We start from the raw sequence: 17294 nt of genomic DNA on the forward strand, positions 1-17294 counted from the left end.
AACTTACATAAATATTTCCAGAAAGAACTTCAAAAATGATCTGGTATTTTGGCAGAGTAGGCTTAGAAAACAAAGGTCTGAATCTGGCCAAAGAGCACTCTCATTTTGCTCATTATTGGGAGTGTATGATTCCTAAACTAGGTGACAACCACTGAAATCACCTCTTTACTAAATGACTCATTAAAGAGGTATATCAATTCAAATAATTTTATATAACCCCTCTTAGGACAGAAATTTTTAACCACTTTACTAAAACAAATACACTAATATCATCTCTTTCAAATAAGAATTATAGTTACAAGTACTCTCCTCAAAAATAAATCCTTCCTATTATTGGTGGAAGAAATTTAGTGCAGTTTGGCTGAGTTCTGCAGCTGAGACATGATTACAAAATGTTAAATAAGGCAAAAGATTTTCCTTTATGTAGGGGATTTCAAGAGTCTTACAGTCACCAAGTTCAAACTATGGCTGGCACTGCAAAGTCCAGTGAACGAAGGACAGATTCACTGAGGTGCTTGTCAGTCACCAATTATAAAATAAATTCAAGTTGAAACTGGCAGCAACAAATTACATTTCATCTCAAAATAAGAGAAATGTTCTTGTTCCCATCCTTTGTTTTAGGTGGGCTCATTCATGCTATTGCATTCTGGACTAGTTGCAATATCTGCAAACATGCTACCGACAAACCTGCAGACAAAGAATTGCAGTAATCCATTCTGAATGTAACAAAAGCCCGTGGAACAGTTTATAAATCAGAAGGAGCCAGGCAATGGATTCTAACTGTATTTAATAAGATAATGAAAAGCTGTTGAACTTTCAGCCTTCTTTTTGAAGAGACTTAATGCCAATATTGTTAAAGGTAACCCCACATTCCTTCAAATGTGGAATTGCGTGACATCTCCTTCTCAAGCAAAATGCAGCTGCCTCACATTGCTTTCAGAAAATTCTCTTAGCTAAGAATCAAGACCCTTTTATTCAACTAAGAAGATATCACTGAGTCTTATAGTTCTGCTAAGCTGCCTGAACAGGATTAGACTAAAAAGATAAGGATAATTGGCTCTTATCTGTGTATTCCTGAAAAGAAGATGTTACCTATCACTGATCAGCTCCAAGGAGAGCATGTATAGTGCTAATATCCTTGCCATATATGACAGCTGAATAGGTTGGGTGAAAGTTGCTCCTGAGAGCAGATTTGAACCAAGCTAGCATATTTCAACTCCATTAAAGATATACATTTTTCTTCCTGTTAAATCAAAGCCTTCTAAACCAATACAAGGAACACCAGCAATTCACTCTACGTTAAGCTAAGCTTTACCATTATCTGTCTTACTTCAATAGCAAGGGCACACTGAAAAGGGAATTCAGTTTTGACCACTTTTTCCTAGGACTACTAGTAGTAATAAGAGATCTGAAACTGGATCAGCTAGATGATTAACATGTGGGACATCAGGACTCAGGTGTGTTTCTGGGAAGGAAGAGTTTTCGAGGGATGGAGCCAGGCCCCGGGAACAAAAGACTTCCCAGGAGCATTGTGAATCCCCGGCAACTTGGTACGGAGGGAGGTGAGGTCTGTGAATCCAATCCAGACTTGGACTTAGGAGGAAGATCCACACACCCTGGGGCACCAGGTGGCAGCAGGATTCTCCCTCCCCAGTCTATGAACTCAGGGAGCAGGCTTCTGAGGGAAGAGCCAGATGAGAGTATTGCTCAGGAGAGGATACGCAGGGAAGGAAGGTGTTAGGAAGGACCCAAAAATAATTACGAGTAGACATGCTGGGAAAATTATAGAAAGTAAGAGAGTGCCATGCAAACACTAGTGAGTTTTAATGTTCAGAGGTGACAGCAGCTGTCTCAGGCAGGAAGGGCAAGCAGGATGAGTGGTGTCACTGTTCCTGGAGCTCCACAGCTCTCTGAATTAGGCATGGTGGAAGAACAGAAAGGCAGCAGTTGTAGAGATGCTGTCTTGGTGTTGCTGAAACCACCAGAGGTGACATCACTGGGAAGAGAGGGAGAGGAGCAATGCCCCTGAGGCTACAATGGCATATAAAGTAGTTTTTAAACTTGACCTGCCTCTGCTCCTCTACTAATATTGGTTCTGCTGCCCCCAGTGCTCACCTGTGTGTGTTTGTTTAGGTGGTTATTGCTATGAGCCAGGTAGATCTTCTTTTAATCTAAACCTATCCCTAGTTCCCTACTGCTGCTGCTCTTAGCCAATGCTTTAAATAAGCAGTGTCCGGAGAGAATTTGAAGGAACTAACATTTGTTTGCTTCCAATTCCCATTGCACCTCACCTTATAGGCTGTGAGGAAGTGTATTAGCAAAAACAGTGGCATTGATTTGGAGGTCAAACAAGTATACAAATTCATGTTCTGTTCTAGAAAAAAAAAAAACCATCCTCCATCCCCTGCAATTTCCCCAGGGAACTGGGATAAGAGGCTGAGACCTGTGTTTTAGGGAGAAGAAAAGCAGACTGTGGCAAAACACTACCCTGGCACACAAACGTTCAGTCCCACTGAAATCAATGAAGCTGCAGTGCGTATATATTAGAACAGAATTTGGCCGCATAGCCAGAGTAAGTTGGGCTTTTTCTGTAAGCATACGGTAGTGTTTAGATAGCTGATGAGGGTCTCTGAAATGTCAGGAAAAATAAATTTAGTAATTGAGATAAGTGAATGCACTTTGGCTCACCAATAAATTGGCTGTATTAATAAACTAATTAGTTCTCTTTAGACTATTAACCCAGACTCTCACATCTTTTATGGTAACATTTATCCAACAAAAATAAACTTACTTTATTATTTGATCTGGTACTGGCTTATTTTTGAATCTGGTATGCTCCTCCAAAACTGGTTGCACAGTAAAGCACTGAATGTCTAAAATCACACAGGTTAAGGACATATGAAAGATATTATGTAGCCTGGAAAACAAAGAACATATTGTCCAAGAGCAATCTTCCTAAGATTTTTATTCTAGAGAGGAAATATTTAGTGTTAACACTGAAAAAACAGACTAATTTTGAGATATATACAATACGGTATCAGTTATCTGAGTAGGTTTACTGTTAGGTTAGAGTGCCTGTGAGTTAATTTATCACACTGAATAGTTTATTGTATTACAAAACAAAGACTATTTGATACAAATATTTTCATTACTTAACTTTGACATAGGCATAGCGCGTGGCATCGATTGACAAAATGTCATGATGTTTCAAGTTTTAGATCTTTGTCCAAATGACTGTGTCTGTAACAGGGTTGGCACCCGCCTCCTGTGCATGGCCCCTATTCTCTGGCCAATAGTGCACACACACACAGTTCTTTCCCGGGGGGGGGGTCCCCACCTCTCGTGGATGGCCCCCTTTCCCTCGGTTAGGTCAGTGTGAGCCTGCTTTTCTTTTTCGGTCTTACATCAGGGTGGTGCAAGCACCCCACCCCGGACACTGGTTCTCTCAGCTAGTCTTTGGCAGCTCAGCCCTCTGGCTGAGCCACACACACTGTCCCCTCTTCCGGAGTATACAGTCCTGAGTTCTTATCACAACCCTGATATGGCACCATAGTTCTTAGGCTTCTTCCCTGAGATACTGCCTTCTTCATCTACCCAGCCGGAGCCCATTTCGGTACCCTTAGCTGGTGTCTTTTTCAGCAGCCCTCCCTGGGCTCAGTCTGTAACAAAAACGAGCAGGGCCCATCTCAGGGCCCCTCACCTGGTCTGGCCAGGTCTTGGGATCAGTCCCCTGGGCTCAGCCTGCCTGCACTGACCTTTTCATGGTCCTGCTGCTACTCTATCCATCCAACCAGGCACCTGGTCTTTGGCAGCCTCCGCTGGGCCCAGTTGTGTCTGGTGAGCACTCTGCAGTGAGTTATCTGCAGTCCTGCTGTTCCCCTAGCCAGCCAGGCACCTGGTCCTCTCTGATCAAGCTCCACACAGCAACTGAAGGCTCTGCTCCCTACTTGCCTTTTATCTGGCCCTTCTGGCCTCTTATTGGTCACTCCAGCAGCCCCCTCTAGGCTGCCTGGAGGACTTCTCACTGCTCTATTCTGGGGCAGGGTGATGCAGGGCCATGGGGCCTCCAGACCTAATCCACCCTGCCACAGTATCACTTGTGTCTTAGATTTCCATTTTATAAGTGGGTGCTTAGTTCCAGTAGAGTATTGCATGGGCATAAATCATATTCTTACACATTTCACTCAAGCACTTACTGTCAGATTCTGCCATCTTTCCTTATGTGTAGTTGTGCCTTGCTCTGTGACTAGCCCCATTCATTTAAATGGATCTACCTAGGTGTAAGTTGATCTTCTGAGCAAGGATGTCAGACTCTGACCCGTAGAGAGGAAATATAGTCTAGTGATTAAGACACTGGACTGGGACTCATGAGATCGGGGTTCCAGTGTTATCTTGGGCAAGTCTGTCTGTCTCTCTGTGCTTCAGTTCCCCATTTGTAAAATGGAGGTAATATTACTTCCCTACCTCACTAGAGTGTGAAGATCAAGAATGTATGTGAGGTACTCATATACTATAAAGATGACTGCCATAGGGAAGCCTACAAATAATAAATACACAGATTTAAAAAGGCGATAAAATAATCCTGGGTTTAAACCATAATATCTGATCCTTTGGTTACCCTTTGCTCACCCACAGTGAATCCTGGGGACATTTGAATCCGGATCCAATCCCGTGGCTCTCTAATGGTCCAGATGAGAACATGAGGAAAAGGAGTCAAGAAGTGAGCGATCTACCAGGAACATTCCAAACAACAAAATACCTTTAAGTCCTTTTCAAAATGAAGTGGAGCATGACGATCTGAGATGGATTTGATGATGTAGCACATTCCAAAGGCTAGGAACCCTCACAGCCATGGCGCCACTGCCTGGTGACATAAGGAATGACAGTGGGATCTATAAAGGGCAGGTGGTGTACAAGGGCACTTTCAATCAGAACAGTGTTCCCAAAGGTCATGCATGTGGCCTTGAATGAAGGTTTTGAATGAAAAGCCTGTAAAAGACAGGAATGCCACCTGATAGACAACCTGCCACTTTAAAGGTAGCCAATGCCATTGCTCACCACTGTTGTTACAATGCCAAGTTGGTAAAGGTAAATTGTGTGTGACCTTGAAGGAAGACTAAAATAGGCAGAGTGCCCCAGAACTGGGGGAGAGAGAGGGTGGGCATACAAGCCTTGGCAGAGAAACAGCCTATATATGTGAAACTGGAAACGGAGGTGTCACGTAAATAGGCGCTTGTCACTTTTATGAAATTATCACTCTCTGAAGCTGAATTCCATCAGATATTGCTGGTGCCGCAGCTCCCTGTCAATTCTGGAGAGCTGAACTCCAATGAAAAGTCTCCTCCAGAGTTTTCAGATGTACTCATGTTGCTCAATAGTTTTGCCTTTCATCAAAACAAAAAACAAACAAAAAACCCCAAGTCCAACGACGGCATTACAAACATTAAGGGCTTGTCTACAAGATGTGTTAGTGCAGCACCAACTGGGGTAGAAATTTTAGTGCACACCAGCATGTTGTGCATTAACTGGCCTGTGTGGACCCTGCTGGTGTGCAGCACAAGTTTCCTAGTGTGTGTTAACATAGTACCACAGGACAACTAGGAAACTTTTAGCATGCATCAGAATCCACCTGGCTAGTTAGTGCACAACATGCTGGTGAGCACTAACTAATTATATAGACAAGCCCTAAGTGCAGTACAGGTACATTTTGGGGATGAAGGGAGAGTATTGTTCAGAATTATGTCACTGTGCCACCGGTGTGTTTTTTGAGAAGGAGAGAAAATACCCAAGCTGGTGAGACAAGACATGTGTCAGTAACTAAGAAGATTTAAACTTAGATTTCAAGTGTTAGAAAAGCATGTGCATGATTTATTTACAAGCAGTTCTAGGAAGCCAGCCGATGTAGCTCCAATCATTGTTGTGTGCTGCTTTTGAGGACAATTACAATATACTGTTCAAATAAAAATGAAGAGTGTTTGGTTCTTACAATAGACTTCGGAAATGATGCCCAGCAGGTGGCAAAAGGTGGAGTGGATTTCAAAAGCCATCACATCTGTACGCTAAAGTATGTTTTTTGAAGAGAGGGTGGAGGATAAATGAAGTACAATAAGAGCTTCTCTTTAAGTGCTTCCCCTCCACCCCCATGAGTGTTGGGACTGAGAAAGGAACAGATGATATCTCGACAACCTGTTCTGAAGTATTCTTAAAAGATATGCATAATGGTTACAAGACTTTAGGTGCATGTTCAGTAAGCGAGTCGGGCCATTAAAAAGCATAGTACAAAATAACTAACTGAATAGTGAAACATTTATATTTATGATGTTTCAACAAAATATTGCCTTTTCTTATAATTCAGAAATATCCTGGGAATTAAAAGAACCAAGACATATTGGAAAGATGTAAATAATACTGATAATTCATGTGCTTTCTCACCATATTAACTAAATTTAGCAGTTCATAACATCGGATGTTACAGACAGCCCACATGCATGAATTGTATTTAATAACAACACTTTGCACTGACAGCCCTCCAACTGAGCCTCTCAAAGTGCTTGCCAAACAATAGGAATTCATCCTCACAGTTCTCCTGTGCGGTAAAAAAATCCTTACTCTCCTTTTTTACAACTGAGGGACAAAGAGGGGAAGCAACTTGCTCCAGGTCATACAGTGCATCTGTTGCACATCCAGAAAAAAATAACAATGTTTGCTGGTGCTCAGTCCTGTGAGGAATGTAAAGCAATGCAGGTTTCAGATTTTGTCTGAACTAATAATAGTCAGTGGAACATCATGTCCATCTTATTTTGTCTGTTCCACACAGGTTATGACTGTTAGCATCACCCTCTTTTCAAGGTCAATGCAGTTTCTATCTATTACCAGTTCAGAACATAATATATTTTTCTTCAATTTGCAACCTCTAGTTCAGGGGTTCCCAAACTTGGTTCGCGGTTTGTTCAGGGTAAGCCCTTGATGGGCTGTGAGACGCTTTGTTTACCTGAGCATCCGCAGGTACGGCCACTCGCAGCTCCCAGTGGCCACGGTTCGCCATTCGCAGCCAATGGGAGCTGCAGGAAGGGGCTTACCCTGAACAAGCTGCGAACCAAGTTTGGGAACTCCTGCTCTAGTTAATCGCTCACTGTTCTTCCTTTCGCTTTTCCAGTTCAGACCAGTGTACTTAGGCAAGTTAGCTAGTTTAAACAAAAAAAAACCCCACCAGGTCATATGTACCCGCAAACATTTGCAGATTTTTGTTTTCCTAAACTTAGACCAAAACTTTTGAAGTTTTAGGGTGGGATTTTTAAGAACCATCAATGTTGGCATAACTCTGCTCCTATTGAAACCAATGGGAGTTTTACCATTGGTTGCAGTGTGAAGTTCCACAACAGAACAAGAGGCCCATGGTGCTAGGTGCTGTAGAGACACAGAGTACGAGACAGTCCTATCCACAGAAAGTTGACACAATCTGTTTTCAGCACGATGTGAAGGGAATTAGACATACAATTGCTGTTCACATTAACGGGAGTTGTGTATAGTAACTCCCCACTTAACATCCTCTTGCTTAACATTGTTTCACTCTTACGTCCCTGCTCAATTACAGAACATGCTCCATTTAAAGTTGTGCAATGCTTCACTATAATGTTGTTTGGCTGCCTGGTCCCCTACACGCCCCCCCAGCATCTCCTACCTGCCGGCAGACCCCGCGGATCAGTGCCTTCCTCCTCCTGCCCGCGGCAATCAGCTGGCTTGCAGTGTTCAGGAGGGAAGGGGGAGGAGCGAGGACAGCGCTCAGGCTCCCCCTCCCTCCTGCCCCCTGAACATCGCAAGCCAGCTGATTGCCGCGGGCAGGAGGCAGGGGAGGGAGGGGGGAGGAGCGAGGACGTGGCGTGCAGACTAAAGGAGGGGGGGAGAAGAGGTGGGTCAAGGGTGGAGGCTTGGGGAAAGGGATGGCGTGGGCAGGCCGAGGGTTGAGCCCCCCGCCCCTGGTGCTTGCAGAGTAGGGGAAGCTGCTGCTGCTGCTGTGCAATGTGCTTCTCCTAGCCTACCGCACCTTCAGCCTCCTTGCCTGCCTCATTGTGTCCAGTGCCAGTGGGTTGTGCCTGTGTGGGGTAAGGTGGGGGCACCTCCCAACTATAGTACTGTACTGTATTGCAAAAAAAAAAAATTCTCTAGAACCTAACCCCCCCATTTACATTCCTTCTTATGAGGAAATTGGATTCGCTTAACATTGTTTCACTTAAAGTCACATTTTTCAGGAAAATAACTACAATGTGAAGTTACTGTACATGGTACTGCACACACGTGCTGAACACATGCCTTTCCATAAAATCATTTTATAGTGATTTAGTTCACAGTGCTGCACTGCCTCAATCAACAGATTTACACCATACTACTGTACAGGAGCCCCTTGCCTGTAGGCACCTTCCTACTTAACATAACTCCACCTTAGAATCATAAGATTAGAAGGGACTGCAAGAGTCATCTAGCCTAATCCCCTGCCAAGATGCAGGATTTGTTGTGTCTAAAACATTCAACACAGATAGCTATCAGCCTCCTTTCATAAACCTTCAGTGAAGGAGCTTCCACAACCTCCCGAGGCAGTCTGTACCATGGTCCTACCAGTCTTGCAGTTAGGAAATTTTCCTGAGATTCAATCTAAATCTGCTGTGCTGCAGTTTGAACCTATTGCCTTTTGTCCTGTCCTCTCTGGCAAGGGAGAACAACTTTTCTCCATCCAGCCTTGTATGTCTTGAAGCCACATCTGCTTACTAATACTGGCAAAATGGTCTGAACCAAGTACATCTACAGGCAAGCAAAGCAGCTCAATTCTGTTTTTTCATTGTTAAGAGGATTTGAGGATGCTCAGCACCTCACGAGACACTCAGAACATTGAATGATCAAGTCCCCGAGAGACAATCTCAGTAACAGTGATTGTCATTGCTGCATACCATGATTCACAGGAACCATGAACTTCAACAGTGTTGCTATCAAACTCCCTTGACAAAACAATTTTTTCCTTATTCTGTAAATTCCTATCTTTAAGGATACATTGACCAGGAGAGTTTTTCATATCCTCTCCAGGGGCTGAGGTAGTGTTCATCTTCTCTGCATTTGGGAACTGGCTCATCAACTGTGCTTGGAAATCTTCTCTCCGCTCATACTCTTTCCCACGGTAGATGAACACTTTGTTCTGCAAGAGACAAATACTAGATTTCTTAGACTAGAAAGTCTTTGGGGCAGGGGCTTTGTGTGTGTGTTTGCACAGGGCCTAGCACTGTGGGGTCTCTGAACCTGATAGGGGCCTCTAATTGTTTCAGAAATATAAAAAATTGATTATAACCCACTTCCATTAGCTCCAGGAAAGTGTCACTGATTCCCCAAAGAAAATACTTCATGGTGTGAGACAGAAAGAGGGAAAAAAGGCTGAATTCAGAATGTGCCTTTACAGTAGTAATTAAACAGGCAATGGGGAAGTGGGTGAAATATTAATATTCCTTTTCTTCTTTCCCCTTTATGAAAGAGACTTGCTTTATAATATATGTATAAATTCTCTTCTCCCCATCCTTCTCCCCCAGTATTATAAACTTCTCATTTACGGCACAGTCAATTCCAAGGAGTTCTTGTCTGTCGTTCAGTGTACTTGGTGTGACGAGATCAGGAAGGGAAGAAGCAGGTGTCCTTATAAATATGTGAAACACACCCATTCAGTGTTAATTTTTGAAGCAGTGGGAAAATTCATATTATTAAATTAAATTAAGGTGAGTAGTCAAATACTTTAACCTAAATACCTTACACCTACAACCTAAAAATAAGGTGAAATTCTCACCTCTGCAGGGGTTCTACTGAATGTCCTCCACGTAAAATCAGACTGTAAGGCTGAACTGGTGAAGGGAGGCATTGCATTGCTCCTCAAACATGAGGGTGTATTTCACCCTAGCCCAAGTCTCTGCTGGAGCCACAATATCCGTGCTCCTATTAGTGCACTAGCTTGAGTGGAGCTAGCACCAGTCTCCCTATATGGGCTGAGAGGCTTGTTTCCCAGCTGCAGTGTAGATATACTCTTAGTGTGCAATTGCAGGGTCCACACGACCAGTTAGGTGTTTCATGTCCTGGAGCACTGTAGACTTAGTGCATGGAAAGCTTAGGTTATCTCTTGTCTCTCTGACAAGCCCCCAGAAGTGTGGACCTGCATCCTTCAGGTGTAGCTAAGGAGCAGTTCAGATGTCATCTTTTGTTCGCTCATAATGAGAGCTACCAAAAATTACAAGTGTGTGTGAAAATGAACTAGATTTTAAGGTTTGATATGAACTCCAAATGTCATTGTATTGTTTCCTGGTACCCTGTACCTTCATTAGTCTGTGTAATCTGTACCATTTGGGCAGCCTCTGCCTACTTATAATATCTTGTAAGGATTCAGCATGCGGCCTTTTTACTCCATCACTACTACTATGAGGGTATTCTAGTCTACAAGGGAAATCAGAATAAAGACACAATCAACTTAGACACATTTCCATCTGGGAAGGCTTTAATGTGCTATTATAACAAGTAATACTTCAGAGAATTGTGAAATCTGGTGCCAATGCAGGATTAAATGAAGATCAGTTTTCCCCAGAGACTAAGTACATTTTTACCAGTAGAGTGCAGTGGTGTTTTTATGAATATGGAAAAAAAATAGTTGAAGGAGAAATATACATACAAAGTAGAGAGACTTACCCTGAGAAATGTGGGAAATCCTTGGCCATAATATCCAACGGCAAAGTAATCTGGTTTAGGCCTCAGAATTTTCATGATGTTTTCATAAAATTTAGCTTGTTGAATCTGAAAGCAAAAATGATATTTCAGTCTTGTTGTTTCAGAATCATAATACTTCAAGGAAAATGGTTTCTATATTTAACTTATTACTGGAATATCTTTTTAAAAATATAGCATTCAGTCACTCTTTACACAGTTTTCTTGTGCCACATTAATTGTTTTTTAAATTGTTTATGTAAGTACTGTATAATACACAGCAAAATTAAATGGGGTCAAACAATTTAAAATGTATGCAAAGTCAGGTAATCCCTAATTAACAAGTGTGGAAACAAGCTGTCAAACACCTCAGAATTATACTAGGTAGGATCCATAGTAGCTAGTTGAACTTCATTGATAAGTTTCAGAGTAGCAGCCGTGTTAGTCTGTATCCGCAAAAAAAACAGGAGTACTTGTGGCACCTTAAAGACTAACAAATTTATTTTAGCATAAGCTTTCGTGCTTTAGCTCACGAAAGCTCATGCTAAAATAAATTTGTTAGTCTTTAAGGTGCCACAAGTACTCCTGTTTTTTTTCATTGATAAGGTTAGTGAGATAATGAGCTTGAAAATGTTTCATGTCCTAAATATAGCTTGGTGAGGACTGGGCCAGCTGTTCAGAATAACAGTAGAAGTGGTGAATAAGGGGCAGATGTACATACAATATACTGAGTTGAGAACAGTGCTTCATTTTATTGACTGTGTTCTCAAGTATAACATTGCATTTAATCTAGGTTATGTAAATGTGGTCTGCATAAGATTTTTTTTTTAAATAAAGGTTATAATCTTTTGGTTTATGACATATAGAAGAAGCCTGAAAAGGTGCATGTGTGAGGAGTGGTCAGGATTCCTCCAGATTTGTTTTTCACCTTAAACATTTCAGGAATATCATGTTTTGACTCCCCTGGAAGCTTCAAGTATGTGTTCATTTTGAGCTCTAACACCTTCACTGAAATGGCAAAGGTGTTGAATCTTCAAAAAAGGCTTCTTTATTCAAAAATTGGATTAGTTATTGAGGATAAATATGTGTGATTAAAAACGAAACACAGTGTTTAAACAGCCGGCCTAAAAATCCCCTCCTCTTTCATTTTCTCAGCTTTGATTCTATTGGCTCTTGTGATGGCACCACTTCAGTAGTTCTCCAGTCACCACAGACTCTTTCAGGCTTGATAGGATCTGAAATTCTAATGTCAAAAGCATATGGCGGGGGGGAGGTGGGAATTTTAAATCTTTTCTTTCTACACCATTAAAAAGAACAAAAAAAGGGGCACAAGGCTATTTTATGTCCTTTAGGTAATTTTTAAACTCTGCAAGTCAATTAATGCAAGGTAATCACTCCTGGGATTTGCTTTGTCTCATATAATCTTATCTCTAGAATAGTGTCAAATGATTAAATATGCATACATACATATAAAATAATTAACCACTTTTATAAGGCTTTTTAGCACAGGAACTTTATTATTTAATATGTCAAACTTCAAGGCATCATCGGTGACAAAGTAAAGAATGTGAAATAGTCTAAAAATGAATATGGATCACAAATTCCTATGGACTCTTCAAAAACTTGTCTACCTATATACCATTTGAGAGTTCAAAAATATTTATTTATGTTCCTGAAATGTTTTAGAGAGCTATGTGTGTTCTTACCAGGTTCTGGCTTAGAAGTTCATAGTCAAAAACTTCCATTTCATACTGCTCTGCTAGCTCTTTGCATAAGGATATTGATTCTTCCCACATCTGCAAAGTAACCACATATTCTAAAGTAAAATTACACAGGTACAATCGAATACCAACAAATAAGGTTTTAAGGAACCACTATTTAACTATGTATCCTTATTGATTAGGCTCTCTCTAAGCTGCAGTTATCTATTAACTGCACATATAGAATGGAAGACTCAAGGCACCCATAATTCCAGGAGAGCATCTTAATGTGTAGAGCAAAAATATTTTATGGTTCATTATAGATAGGAACAAGTGAGTCTCCGTTACAGTTACAAGAACACCACCAAAAATCATCTGACCTTTCAGTATCCTCCAAACATAGGTACAACATCTCCAAGGGCTCAGACACAAACTCCCTGCACATTATATTGTGCTTTCTAGGGGCCCAATCCTGTAATCTATGGTCCCATAAGTAGTCCTTGCTCAGGTGAAATATCCTTTTCAGCTAAATGATCTTGAGACCAAACCACTGCCTGCCCACGAGACAGCAACTTATTTCATTCTTCACAACATAATTTCTGTCTCAAGAAGAAACACTGGAAGGAAGGCATGCTGCAATGGACATAGTGAGCCAGATTTTCCAGTCTGCTAAGGGCATTTTGCTGTAAGCCTCACACAGTGATTTTAAAGCAGCTGGACATTTCCCCTCTGCAGAAAGACTGCTCACTAGCAGAACATTGGCTTTGCTGCCTTCTGCACAATACACCCCTTACCCCAGCCCAGACAAGGGAAAGGAGGGAATATGCTGGGGATGGGATGGCAGGGAAAGCTCTGCTATATCTGATCCTCCACTGAATTAAGGTCACTGCCAGTTTCATGAATTGAGGCCAGTCCTGCACATCTGTAACCTACACTTGGATTGGACAGCCCTGAATCAGAGAGGTGTTACCAGCTGCCTGCAGCAATCTGTCCAACAGAGCTTGGCTGAAGTGAAATCATAGAATACCAGGGTTGGAAGGGACCTCAGGAGGTCATCTAGTCCAACCCCCTACTCAAAGCAGGACCAATCCCCAGATAGATTTTTGCCCCAGACTCTTATATGGCCCCCTCAAGGATTGAACTCACAACCCTGGGTTTAGCAGGCCAATGCTCAAACCACTGAGCTATTCCCTCCTCCCAGAGAATTAAAGCTATTGTATATCTAGGGTTATGGTGTATGGAGAGGTATTGCTACACTTTCACTATTTCAAATGCATATAGACAGACTGCTAGATAACAGTTAAATAGCACTGCACTGTCTGTGCCACAGTACAGTAGTGAGATAGTGCAGAAGCACTAGAAGTTTCCTATCCAAAAGGCTAACATTGGGGGAACAAGTTGGTATCAGCTCAGGACAAACAGTGGAACAAGAAAAAGTAAATGAGCAATGGTTGCTCATTGTAGGTGAACTGCATCATTCAACAGGTGGGATTGAAGATGTTCTTTTGAAGATCAGAAATGGTATTTGCCATACATCAGCTGAGCTTCACCCAGACATAGAATAAGGGTACGTCTTCACTACCCGCCATATCGGCGGGTAGCAATCGATTTCTCGGAGTTCGATATATCGGGTCTCATCTAGACGCGATATATCGAACTCCGAACACGCTCCCGTCGACTCCGGAACTCCACCACTGCGAATGGCGGTGGCGGAGTCAACGGGGGAGCCGCGGACGTCGATCCCGCGCCGTGAGGACGGGTAAGTAATTCGAACTAAGGTACTTCGACTTCAGCTACGCGAATAAAGTTGCGTACCTTAGATCGAACCCCCCCAATGTAGACCAGGCCTAAGAAAAGATTTACAGGGTCACCATGTTCAATGTTTTCCACTTCAAAATTATTCCCTACCTTATATTGTCCAGTACTTTGCTCATTCTCATTTTCAAGGGTTCTATGATGGGGTATCCACCCCACCCTGGTTTGATAGGGGTTGAGATAGCCAGGTAGGCCAATTATCTCCACAGGATGCACCTGGAGGAGGAGCCAGGGAGCAGGGAACTAACTGAAAATAGGCACAGCTGGTCAGGAATAGGTGAGGCCTATAAAGCTAGGTTGCAGCTTCTGGATAAGGGCAGTCACTCCCTGGGAAGAGGGTTTGGAGCTGGTACACTGAGAGGAAGGATGGGAACCCAGTAGTGTAGGAAGCAGTCCAGGGAAGGAGTAGTGAGGGTGAAAGAGAAAAGCCCAGAACTGCTGAGCTGAAGGCCTTTGGACTAGTACCCGGAGTAGAGGGCAGTCCTGGGTTACCCTATGAGCCTCTGAGGCCATGGCAGTGAATGGGGGGACTGCTAATGCAGAGAGAGACATTGAAAGACTTTGGGAAGGGAGAAGGCTGAGTGACCTAGCTGGAAGGCTAAGTCACAAAGAGGTTACTATGGGTCTTGGAGCAAGAGGGAGGGAGAAGGATGGTGTGTAAACTGGGGAAGGGGGCATCTGCCCCAAGAGCTAATCCTCAGAGCACTCCATGACAGGTTCAATCATGGAGCCAAAGGGACCTTTACTATTGGACATCAAAAGGTGCAGGATCAAGACTGTAAAAAGATATTTAGTAGCCTACATATGACTTGTGTGTTGACCACTTGTCTAAAACCACATCTGTCTTTCTGAGATATCCTGTGTATTTTGAGGAAGAGGATAGTGTGATGGAAGAATAAGAACTGAATTAACTATCAGTTTCTTGTTAAAGGAAAATTCATTGCATGTCTGTACTTATTTTATTTATGTTGGGCAACATATGCTATTTCATTGTTTTGCCTGAGCTAAGAAAAACTAGACTGGATGTCAGTTTCAAACATTAGCCTTCTTCCTTTGTATATTTATATGACAAATTTATTAAAAAGGAGTTGTCTATAATGAATCTCCTTTTTTTACTTATGACCCACATTTCCAAAATGATTTTACCCAATAGCCAAAAGGCCACTGTTGCATAACGTAACAAGTCAGAATGTTAAAACAGTTACCTTTCCCTTGTCAAAGTATTCTATAATTTTTTCATACAAATTCTCTTTCAACTGTCGATGGGTCTGTGAATACTGGAATTCTGTTTGCATAACTTGAGGTGCACACTGTTCATCGGACCACTGTGAGAAAAACATTAGAAAACACATACTTTTGGAGGCAAAGTAAAAAAAATGTTAAGTTTCTTCTGTATTTCCCTAACATCCAGAGAGTAGGGAAATACCACGGTAAGGATGCAAATTTTTCAACATGTTCCTGAATAACTGTTTCATGTTGGTAACTAGGGTTGGTCAACATTTTTTGAATGGAACAGTTTTCTGTTCAGAATCATGTCTATTCTGATGGTATGCTCTGTTGAGGAAAAGTAAAAACATTTTGTTCTGAGATTTTCATTTTTTTTTATTTTTCTGTCATAATAAGATATTAATTTATTATGTATATGTAATATACATAGAATATAAAAGTCAAACAAAATGAATTGAAATGTCACTAATGAAACAAATGTTTTTCTGGTCCTGAATTTCATTTTTTCAGAATTTTCATTTCTCTGGAAATTTGAGCGTTATGTACCAATTTAGAATTTAAAAAAAAAATAGAATATCCCACAGAACAGAAATTACAGTTTCCAACCAGCTCTATTGGTCACATCAGCTACTTAACTAGACTGTAGTGAAAATAAGCATCAGTTAAGAAAACAGGCAGGGGGAATAATTTGAAAAGTGACCCCCGTCATTTAAAATGAACATTTTACTATACCCATATTGCAGTAGCTGCCAGGGGCAAATTTAATTATGGCCCAATATTACATGTAGGTTTCCAATCTAGCCCTAATTTGGAAATTGTGAGTACAGTAAGGTCAGAAAAAATGCAGTTATTATGGAGGGCTAATTGCTCCAAAAGTCACATATCCTATCTTTATATTTTTGTCACAATTTTTAATTACCAATACATAATTTTAAATCATCAGCTGAGAACATCTAATATTTCTTCTCAGTAAGTATGCTCTAATTTTTATTAAATGTCTTAGTATTTTCAACTACCAGGAAATTAGACTGCTCCTAATGAAATAATTAATACAAAGTCTTTGATTTGTTGTGTAAAACAGATTATACACACACACATTTCTAAATCTGAAAATTGTGACAGCTCATTATATACATTCAAATGTGAACTCAGTAGTCAAACCTTCAAGAGCGAGGTATGGAGTAGAAGGGCGTATGCAGCTTCTGTGTAATTCTCACAATCTAAATGAAGATCTCGCAATTTATACAAGTATCTGTTACAAGGGAAGAAAATCAGAGTTTAAAAATATACGTAGTGTTCTGGCAAAATGCATTAATGGCTTGCACACACAAGCACTCACAGTGAACCTCTCCACAGAAAGAATGAAAGCTGCTATGGAGTAACCACTCTTAGAGATTGCAAGGTTATTTCAGGGGAAGCTATTAACTAACTCTTATTTGTCTGGGTCATTAGATTGGTCTGAGCTTCCTTTGTGTAGTGGAGCATCTACAGAAAAGCAGGATTAACAATCAGGCCAACTTTACCAGAGTAACTGCTGTACCTACACCTGTGGAGGTAAAACTGAGATGTGCAACAAACACATTTGCTCCACATTTTCCAAACCATGGTGCACTCTGGAGTATTATCCGAAATAGTTTGCCTTTTGACTGCTGCTATTGTTATATAAATTAATTGTTTTTTCCTGTGCTATTTTGCCCTAATTTTATGTGGATGTTTCATTTTACCCATGTAAATGCTACAGATAAAATTAAAGGAAGAAAAAAAATTGTTCCAGTTCCTCAGCTATAGTTGAGGAGTGCACAACACAGTACATCAAAGGAGAGCATGGAG

The 17294-nt window shown here is 41.4% G+C and overlaps 1 protein-coding gene across 3 annotated transcripts in view; it reads right to left on the reverse strand.

Annotated features, from left to right (window-relative positions):
- The window catches only part of DOCK2 (dedicator of cytokinesis 2), a 518836-nt gene that overhangs the window by 32274 nt on the left and 469268 nt on the right, over positions 1-17294 (reverse strand). For all 3 annotated transcript variants that reach the window (XM_045027214.1, XM_045027215.1, XM_045027217.1), the window contains 6 exons: positions 16626-16716; positions 15443-15562; positions 12429-12518; positions 10708-10812; positions 9043-9184; positions 2792-2873 (listed from right to left, as the gene is read on the reverse strand). In XM_045027214.1, coding sequence (XP_044883149.1) covers positions 2792-2873; positions 9043-9184; positions 10708-10812; positions 12429-12518; positions 15443-15562; positions 16626-16716 — 630 coding nt within the window. The remainder of the gene's footprint in view (positions 1-2791; positions 2874-9042; positions 9185-10707; positions 10813-12428; positions 12519-15442; positions 15563-16625; positions 16717-17294) is intronic.

The sequence above is a fragment of the Mauremys mutica genome, chromosome 8 (assembly GCF_020497125.1).
Source record: "Mauremys mutica isolate MM-2020 ecotype Southern chromosome 8, ASM2049712v1, whole genome shotgun sequence".
NCBI lineage: Eukaryota > Metazoa > Chordata > Testudines > Geoemydidae > Mauremys > Mauremys mutica.